This window comes from Eurytemora carolleeae, unplaced genomic scaffold (assembly GCF_000591075.1).
Source record: "Eurytemora carolleeae unplaced genomic scaffold, Eaff_2.0 scaffold1173, whole genome shotgun sequence".
NCBI lineage: Eukaryota > Metazoa > Arthropoda > Copepoda > Calanoida > Temoridae > Eurytemora > Eurytemora carolleeae.
In genome coordinates, this window is record NW_019397059.1 from 2,113 (window position 1) to 12,765 (window position 10,653).

The window sequence follows — 10,653 nt, forward strand, 5'->3', positions numbered from 1 at the left end:
ACTGCAGTGTACTGTCATTGGGCGGTGATGTAAACACAAGACGGATGTCGAAGCCTGACAAGGGATCCATCTTTCACATAAATAATCAATGACATATTCTGGTCATAGAAAACTATTATGTGAATTATCAAAATTATCAAAATTCAATGCTTTAACCTCCTCGGATACTAAACGAACACTGATGCATCTATTCTTGTTTACAAATTCCGCCCAGAGAGAACTGGTTTCAATATGTACGCAGAGTATACACAACTGCAATTAACTTTCCTTGCATTACATTCTTGATCCACATACTTTTTAAAGGTTTAAATTTACAAAACAAAAAGGGTTGGATAAAAGGCATAAAAAAATATGTACAATGTACATATTTGATTAAATACTGAAGTGCATTTGCTGTTACAAAGCAAATAGCTTTATGTAGTAAGTTATTGAATCACTTATTTAGTGAAATGAGTCTGTTGACACTGCACAATTCCTGTGCCTCATGTCCATTGGCCTTTTCCATGCAGACTTTTTTGGTTATCACTGAATGTCACATCACATTAAAGTAAAATTATCAAAGATACAAACCACAATGCCTCTAATTGAATAACATTGATAATAAAAAACATGTTTTGATGGTCATGATGTAACCAAATTTATTTTCTTTTACTTGTCAATAGAGGAGTGATGAGGTCACAGAGTCATGCCAATAATAGTGTGACGTCATGGAAATTCTTTAAAAAAAACAACTGTCTACTCTACTTGAAATCATTTCTGGGCTAATATTGTGCAAATTTTTTTATCCAAATATAAAAGTTGTTCAATTCTTGTATATACATTTTCTGAAAATCATCGCAAAAAGAAGAAAAAATGGAAAATATAGCATTTTTCGAATGAGAGAAATATAAATGTCATTAAATAAATAAGATGAAAAGATTTTTTTTCTTAATGTTTTTGTTTGTGAAAGATTTTCTGATGAAAGCAAATAGCTTTTGAATACTTCTGAAATTGTTTAATTATAGATCGATTTATAAACTAATAAACCTTGAATTGAAATAAATTTAATGATATTTCAGGAGCAGCAGCAGTAGTAGTAGTAGTAGTGGTAACAGCAATCAGATCATCTCTCAACCTACTCCTCAACAATCTAGGTAGTTAAACATATTAGTAAGTGGTAGTAGTAGCAATCAGATCATCTCTCGACCTACTCCTCAACAATCTAGGTAGTTAAAGATATTAGCAGTAGTAGTGGTAGTAGTAGTATTAACAGCAATTAGATCATCTCTCAACCTGCTCCTCAGCAATCTAGGTAGTTAAACATATTACATTATTAGAAGTAGTAGTAACAGCAATCAGATCATCTCTCAACCTACTCCTCAACAATCCAGGTAGTTAAACATATTAACAGTAGTAGTTGTAGTAGTAGCAATCAGATCATCTCTCAACTTACTCCTCAACAACCTAGGTAGTTAAACATAACTGCAGTAGTAGTGGTAGTAGAGCAATCAGATCATCTCTCAACCTACTCCTCAACAATCTAGGTAGTTAATTAGCAGTATTAGTGTTAGTAGAGCAATCAGATCATCTCTCAACCTACTCCTCAACAATCTAGGTAGTTAAACATAACTGCAGTAGTAGTTGCAGTAGTAGCATTCAGATCATCTCTCAACCTACTCCTCAACAATCTAGGTAGTTAAACATAATAGCAGTAGCAGTGGGAGTAGTAGCAATCAGATCATCTCTCAACCTGCTCCTTAACAATCTTTGTTAGTAAACCTATTAGTAGAAGCAAGCAGAAGTAGTAGTAGAAGTAGAATTCAGATCATCTCACAACCTGCTTCTCAAGGCACAGGTTGGTTAACATATTTGTAGTATTAGTGGTTGTAGTAGCAATCAGATCATCTCTCAACCTACTCCTCAACAATCTAAGTAGTTAAACATATTGACAGTAGTAGTAGTAGTAGTAGTAGCAATCAGATCATCTCTTGACCTACTTCTCAACAATCTTGGTTAGTAAACCTATTAGTAGAAGCAAGCAGAAGTAGTAGTAGAAGTAGAATTCAGATCATCTCACAACCTGCTTCTCAACGCTCAGGTTAGTTAACATATTTGCAGTATTAGTGGTAGTAGTAGCATTCAGATCATCTCTCAACCTGCTTCTCAACGCTCAGGTTAGTTAACATATTTGCAGTATTAGTAGTAGTAGTAGCAATCAGATCATCTCTCAACCTGCTCCTCAACAGATTAGATTGTTAAAAAGTACTATAAAGAGAATTTTGGAAGCAATCAGATTATCAAACTACTACTCAGCTTATATAGCAGAAATAACAAAAGTTGTAGCAGCAATATCTGTGGTGGAATTAATAGAATTATTAAAGGTAGTAAAATTAGCATTAAAAGTAGTTGTAGCAGTAGCAACAGTATTTGTGAAAGAATTAGCAGAAATAATAGCATAAAGTACTTTGTAACTTTTGCAGTAGTATCTGTATAGGAATCAATAGTAGTAGTAAAAGAAGTAGTAGTAGCATTAGCAGTAGAAGTAGGAATGTTAATAGTAATAATATAGAGAAGTAGGATTAGTAGAAGTAGTAGAAGTGGTAGTAGAATTAGAATTATATGTAGTAGCAGAAATAGAAATGTTAGTTAAATAATCATAATATCTATAAACAAACATTTAAATTTACATTTAAATTATCAAACAAATAAAATTTAATGATTTAGTTAATTTTTTAAAGCTAAATCACAATTAAAGACATGATTTCAAATAAAGGATCAAAGCTAAAATTAGCATTTATGAATAGAATTTGTTAACTAATTTAAGAGTATATAGTAGAGTTCCTTTGTAGTATTTAAGGTAATTTTGGTGTTAAGTATAGCCTAGCATCACAAAGTAATGTACAAGCTTTACACAGTAGTGCACAATATAAAGCGTAATTGCAATGACAAGGTAAATTTGTTAACTTAAATATTGTACGCACCATGACAATCAGATGATTTCTTCAAATCTTGAAGATCTGAAAAACAAATTTGTTTTGAACAAAGTCATAGGATTTAATCAGTTATGGTGGCTCAACAAAGTTTTTTGAGTTTTTAAACATTTCAAAACTTTATTCACTGCAGGGTTGCGGTTTTCTTATGAAAAACCAGTCATATCTTAATATTCCAAAGTAGAAAGAAAATCGTTCAGACCAATGATTTTTTGTAACTTCTCTAATAATTGAGAAGTAACAAAAGTATCTCCATAAAGCCGTTGACCAATTCGCCCAAGATCTTTATTTGACTTTTCTTTAGATATCTCAGTTTCCTGGCAAAGCTGGGTTACAAAGCTAAGTCGTATATGAAACTAGATATCCAAGACTACAATTATGTATTTTCAGCTCCGGGCGTGGGAATCACCAATGGCAGGGTAGAGACTATTTACTCAGCTGGAGGGAAGGGCAGAACGGGTTCTCTTGGGGCCAGGTATAGATCTATCTATCTATCTATCTATCTAAATATCTATCTATCTATCTATCTATCTATCTATCTATCTATCTATCTATCTATCTATCTATCTATCTAAAGATCTATCTATCTGTCTATCTATCTTTTAATCTAAATATCTATCTATCTATTAATCTATCTATCTATCTATCTATCTATCTATCTATCTATCTATCTATCTATCTATCTATAGATCTATCTATCTGTCTATCTATCTTTTAATCTAAATATCTATCTATCTATTAATCTATCTTTCTATCTATCTATCTATCTATCTATCTATCTATCTATCTATCTATCTATCTATCTATCTATCTATCTATTTATCTATCTATCTATCTATCTATCTATCTATCTATCTATATACCTATCTATCTATCTATCTACCTATCTATATATCTATCTATCTATCAATCTAATAATCTATTTATCTATATTCTATATATATTTATCTAGGCCCAAAGCTACTGTTCACAACGTGGAATGAGAATGATATCCCTGGATTCTTCAGCTAAAGTTGATCATTTCTTTAGTCAGGTCAGGTGTCACTTTTTAAACAAGAATTAACAGGTTACTCCGTCTTATGTCCGCCTCCCCCCCCCAAACTCCCCTCCCCAATGTATCTTATGTTTTTTCATGGTTTATGATATGGTTGGGAAAAGAAGCTAAAAAATTAGATTCTTTTTCAATTTGATTTATTTTCTTAACATTTTTTTATAAATTCGTTTTTTATACGGGCAAGGCTGGGCCAATTCAGCAAGTAATATATGTTTCATACTTTACAACTAGCTAGCTGTCTGTAAACAGGTTGGCCCGGTTACTTCACATTTTACAGCTCATTGTTGAGCATATCTCCAATCCAAGGAGAATTGAATACAAGAGGGGGCGATAAGGTTTCCGTACATTTTGCTGTGACGTTTTTGGACTGCTGAAGAACTAGTTTTTGCGTGACAACAATAATAAAGATTGTAAACACAAATGATAAACAGACATCTGGCGCATATCTAGCGTTAGATGAAGATTCGCCGTAAACTAACTCATGTTTGTTTACATTAGATCGGCTGCCTTTGTTATTGTTGTTACGTAAAAACTAGTTCTTCAGTGGTCTAAAAACGTCACAGCAAAGTGTACGGAAACCCTATCGCCCCCTCCTTCTATTCAATTCTCCTTGTCTCTAGATGGTAGGAGATAGATCACCCTATTTCTGGGCAGGAGGACGGATATCTTCTGATAAAAGGACACTGTCCTGGGAGAACGGACGCTCTGAGGGTATACGGAAAGGACAACACCCATGGTAGGACATTAAAAGACAGAAAGTTAATAGACAGGAATTTAATAGACAAAAGTTAATAGACAGGAATTTAATAGACAAAAGTTAATAGATAGGAAATAAACAGACAGGAAATTCAAAGACAGGAAGCTAATAAACAGGAAATAGACAGGAGGTTAATATACAGGAAGTTAATAGCCAGAAAGTTAATTGACAGGAAGTTAATAGACAGGAAATTAATAGACAGGAAGTCAATAGACCGGAAGTTAATAGACAGAAAGTTAATAGACAGGAAGTTAATAGACAGAAACTTAATTGACAGGAAGTTAATAGACAGGAAATTAATGGACAGGAAGTTAATAGACAGAAAGTTAATTGACAGGAAGTTAATAGATAGGAAATTAATAGACAGAAAGTTAATAGACAGGAAGTTAATAGACAGGAAGTTAATAAACAGGAAGTTATAATACAGAAAGTTTATAGACATGGAAGGAAGTTAATAGATAGGAAGTTAATAGACAGGAATTGTTAATAGACAAAAAGTTAATAGATAGGAAGAAGGAAGTAAGATTAGTAGCGATCGCCATCGATAATTTTTCGACACAAGCCCCTTTAATTTTTCTAAAATTACGTGTCTGTCAACTATTTCAGTTTATCACTTTATCACTAAACATATTTAAAAAAATATAAATATTCCAAGGATTACAGTTAAGGGGGGGGGGCTTTGTAATTGTAAAAACAATTGTAAGCTATCTCAGCCATCCTGCTGCAGTGATTTTACATATATTTATTGTATAATGTATTTATGTGCTGTTAATATCTGTTTTAATTATTACTGCAGAAAAATATATGATTTATTTTTTTTTAATTGAGAGAACTTTCTTCGGTATTAGGTACTTGCCCTGCAGGCAATTTCCTAATTGCTATACTTCCTAAGTGACAATTGCCCAAGTGACAATTTCCCAAGTGGCGTTGAGCGCTCGGCTAGTGTGGCGAACGCTACGACTAGTATAGACTTTGGGTAGTTGCCAGTTAGAAAGAAGCCTTTGGGGAAAAACCTGACATTCTTTTTTTAGGTCATTCACAGGGTCCAGGGGAGCGCAGCCTGACGGTCATATTTATTTATAAAATATATTAATAGTAAAGTTTATGATAAACTTAAAATTTGCAAAATCCCGTTTCATATACTGCATATTATTTCGGGTATATCAAAGAATTTATAGTTTGATAAAAATAATGTATGTTAAGCCATTTAAAAAAAAACTTTTTTTAGCTATTTCTTTCATTTTGTTCTACCATTCTAAAAACGATATCTCTAACTAAATAATTCACTATTTTCTGTACAATTATGCATTTTAATATACTCATGAGTATGTGAATTAGATAGCCTGAATAAATATATTGATGAATTATCATGTTTATAAAAAAACTCACAAATGGAAATAATCTTTTAGGAGCTAAAATTATAAATGCAAGGATCAAAATGTAACAATCAACCTTAAGTCTCCTTTATTGATCTAACTTCCATATTTTCTTGAACGAACTATACTTGACGCCGCAGGGTAAAAGCAAAGAGAAGATAATATATCTCTGTTCTGTGAATACAGATACAGATACACTAGATACAGATACAGATACAGATACAGATACAGATACAGATACAGATACAGATACAGATACAGATACAGATACAGATACATATATGCAGATACATATACAGATACAGATACAGATACAATACGATACAGAAATAATTAATCACTGAACTTTCACTTTAAAAATGTTCGACACACATAGGGTAACGGTAAGCCAGCAGCCCCCCTTTACCTTCCTTCTGCAGAAAATTGCAAATTATTACAGATAGTGTTTTATCATGATCATTTTTGAAACAAGTGAATTCAATATTGAATTGTGTCGCTATTTCTTAAAACTTGCCTGAACTGTAAGGTTACAGTGTACGTTGCTGAAGGTCAAACTGTACACTCAAAACAGATGATTGAGAATGTACGCAACTCAACTTGTAGCTTGTTAAGTTAATAAGTTCAAAAGTTGTGTCATGTGTGCCTTAAAGTTTATAGTTAAGTTTACTTAGTGCAACGGCCAGCAGATGAAAATGTTTAGAGCTTTTTTACGTTTCGAACAGAATTTCAAGTTTCGGTAATTTCCTAGTATACGATTTTTGGAAGTGTCTTAACTTAACCTAACCCGTGGCCGCAGCGCTCGGCCCCCTAGCCCAGGGGGTATCCAAAAACCGTTATCTAGGACAGACCCACATTAATTCCTATGTTATTTGGACTTACTGTTTGAGAAATAAAAGGGTTTTACTATATGTTACAAATATCTTTAAATTTTAGATATAATGGGATTAAGTGGTAAATTAGCGTTGGTTACTGGAGGAGGACGTGGAATTGGACGAGCTGTTTGTCAGGTTCATGGTTGCTTAATTAAAGAGACTGTACACGTGATTTCAACTGCAACTCACTCTTTAGTAAATGTGAAGCTACGTCCCATGAAACATGACAATAGCATGAAGTCTTGAAGGTCGTTTTTGATCTTAGAAATGATTTATGTATTTAATTTATAAACCAAATTTTAGAATTAAAAGTCTGTAGTTAATAGTCATAAAATACTCCTAGTCATAACATTTCCAAAATGTGGTCTGTCGTTTTTCAGCTTTCAATATTACTGGAGATAAGAAGAATTTTGTTAAAATTTCGACAATTTTGGTGTTTATTTAATAAAATTGAAATCTGAACGAAATTCATATTATCTCCAGTAATATTGACAACACAAAAAAGACAGACCACATTTAGAAATGCCAGGACCAGGAGAACTTTTCTGATATTGTTTAGAGAATCATATATGTCAAAGCGGGTTGACGACTGAATGTCAGAAATAAATTAGAATTCAAAGACGACTTTCAAATTGTCTTCCTTGTTATGTTTCTTAGGACACCCTGTATCTTAAGAAACAAAACAAAAAATATTTTTTCGACTGGCTAAAACTGATTTATACCTTTATTCTTTTTTTTATAGATGTTTTTTTCTTCAAAATCTCAAACATTTAAAATAAACAAAATATCTTATAACTTGCTTGTTTTTGCAATAAATTTTGTTAAGACATATACAATGGAAACCACAATTGAACAAAACAACATCGATGTTATTTTTGAGTTGAGAAAATAAAAGATATCGCACTTTTTCTAGATCTAACAAAGGGTATTGTTGTGAATCAGTTATACAACCGTATAATGAGCTGGCATCACGTCTACAGTTCATTTACCATTGTACATTTATACAGAGATTAGTATACACTATACAACAATAGTTTTGAAACCTATTTTAAAAAGAGAAATTCTACGAATTTTAATTCCAGATTTAAGATGGATTTATTGAAACCTCGTTTCTTCTGAAAGAAAACAGAAAACTTATTTACTAAGATTCATTTTAAAAATATAGCTTTGAACTTCTACGCCTCCTAGGAAATAAATCCTTAGAAAAGTAATTTGAATTTTAAATTATATTTTTTTGCGAAAATCGTAAATAAAAATTGGCGATATAGTGAACTCTTACGTCTCTCAAATAGTGATCAAATTGCCATATCGTATTCGGAAGTGTATGCAATCGTACAGTGTGAACTCAGGACAGTTGACGTTTCATGGTTATACCACAAAAAATTGCAGGGTAATTCCATCGCGGTTTTGAAAAATTGTAAAAAAAAGAAAATAAATATTTTCTTTGACTTCTAGAAAGTAAATATTAACATTTGTATAAAACAGCATGCAAGTATAGGTTTCAACAAATACAAGCGTAATTCTGAAAATTGATAATTCCAACATTGTCGGCCTTTCAAGTTTAAAGTCAATCGGACACGTCACTCTACCAATGGAGGGTCACTTGAAATTACGCCTACATTCCCTTCAATCTTAGATTTTGCGTAAATATTAAAAACATGATAAAAAATGTTAAAATATCGCATAAATGAAGTATTTAGAGGTGTTGTATATTTCTACCTACGCAAATCCGCTATACTTCACTTCTGACCTACGACAAATCCGCTATACTACACATACGACCTACTAGCACGTGGTTTTACAGCTGCTAAATGAAATTATGGCCGCAGCGCTCGGCCCCCTAGCCTGTCCTAGCCACAGCGCTGGGTCCAGAAATTGTCTTTTAACCTAACCTAACCTAATCCTCAAATAATACAAAAATAAACAGCTGGGGTAGGTCCGATATTACAGTAGATCGGAAAGGTTGTAGGTCAGAAATTGCGTATAGACGATGTAACATTACCTATTTAGATATTATCTCGTGAGAACGCCCAAGTAATTGTGACAGATCTAAACCTAGACAACTGCAATCAAACCCTACAATCTTTGTCACAGGTTGGTGAACATTTAAGTGAGAGTTTGGCTAGACATGGTAGTCTAGCTGGGAATGCAGGCCCACCTGGTCGTGGCAAATAGGGCTGCAAGCCTGCCTGGAAGGTTGGACAGATTCCAGGAGGATTTCAATTTTCACTCTTTCCGAATGAATCTAAATCTATAATTTAATAGAATTCTTTAGATGAAAAGAGAATTTTCAAATTTCAGACTCAAGTGGAATTTGCTGAATTCTTTCCAGTATTTTAAATTCTTAAAATTTATAAATTTAAATTTTAGTTTTTCTTATTGTTTCTCTGTTTAGTTGAGTCATCTGGCAGTACAGAGCGATGTATCCTCTTCAAATTCTGTAAAGTTATGTTTTGAACAGGTTTGATACGAAATATTTGAACAGGTTCGATATAAAATATTTGAACAGGTTCGATATAAAATATTTGAACAGTTTCGATATAAAATATTTGAAAAGGTTTGATATAAAATATTTGAACATGTTCGATATAAAATATTTGAACAGGTTCGATATTAGAATATTTGAACATGTTCGACATAAAATATTTGAACAGGTTCGATATAAAATATTTGAACAGGTTCGATATAAAATATTTGAACAGGTTCGATATAAAATATTTGAAAAGGTTTGATATAAAATATTTGAACATGTTCGATATAAAATATTTGAACAGGTTCGATATTAGAATATTTGAACAGGTTCGATATAAAATATTTGAACAGGTTCGATATAAAATATTTGAACAGGTTCGATATAAAATATTTGAACAGGTTCGATATAAAATATTTGAACAGGTGAACAGGTTCCATATAAAATATTTGAACAGGTTCGATTCAAAATATTTGAACAGGTTCGATATAAAATATTTGAACAGGTTCGTGAACAGGTTCGATATAAAATATTTGAACAGGTTCGATATAAAATATTTGAACAGGTGCGATATAAAATATTTGAACAGGTTCGATATAAAATATTTGAACAGGTGCGATATAAAATATTTGATTTTTTTAGTGAGAGAATAAAATGGGGGAATCATGCTTATTTTAATTTAAAAAGAAATATATAAATTTATGGAAAAGAATAAGAATATATTCTCTGTGCATGGGTCAAAAGAAATAAGAAATTATAATCATAATTTGTCGGAAACTAATTTCTTCAATCTTCTATTCTAGGCTTTAAAGGAACTGTAAGCGTAATTTCAAGTGACCCCAAATGAGAAAGATGAAAATTCCCGATTCACGACAGTACCCTTGAAAGTTTATCAATAATATCGAAGATCTTTGGTTGGAGGGCCAATAAAAATTAGGCTTATAGTCCCTGTAAACACTGGCAATATAAATAAGTCGCACACTCGCTAGTCACTTGTAAGGCACCACTCATGAAAATGAAAAACATGGATATCTTATTCATCTTTTTGTTCTGAATTCCGGTTTTTTCTCGTTCTCAGGTTTCTCCTTTGATAGCAATTTGACCTAGTCTAAGGTTTCTATGTCAGGGGTCTTTATTTTATCCCCCCCCCCCCCC

General features: G+C 32.4%; 2 protein-coding genes across 2 annotated transcripts in view; both read left to right on the top strand.

Moving 5' to 3' along the window:
• Positions 1 to 1,070: 1,070 nt before the first annotated feature.
• On the top strand, positions 1,071 to 5,846 carry LOC111711487 (uncharacterized protein DDB_G0283357; the record flags this gene model as incomplete). Its single annotated transcript, XM_023485860.1, is given in 5 exon segments — positions 1,071 to 1,133; positions 3,360 to 3,444; positions 3,922 to 4,002; positions 4,644 to 4,759; positions 5,812 to 5,846. Coding segments are annotated over 5 exon segments (380 nt in total), but the record flags the coding sequence as incomplete, so codon positions are not given.
• A 1,208-nt stretch (positions 5,847 to 7,054) lies between these two features.
• LOC111711488 (estradiol 17-beta-dehydrogenase 8) overlaps positions 7,055 to 10,653 on the top strand; it is a gene marked incomplete in the record, with an annotated part of 11,938 nt that continues 8,339 nt past the window's right edge. The window contains 3 exon segments of the mRNA XM_023485861.1: positions 7,055 to 7,163; positions 9,039 to 9,122; positions 9,424 to 9,489. Of these exon segments, the coding sequence (XP_023341629.1) occupies positions 7,095 to 7,163; positions 9,039 to 9,122; positions 9,424 to 9,489 (219 nt within the window).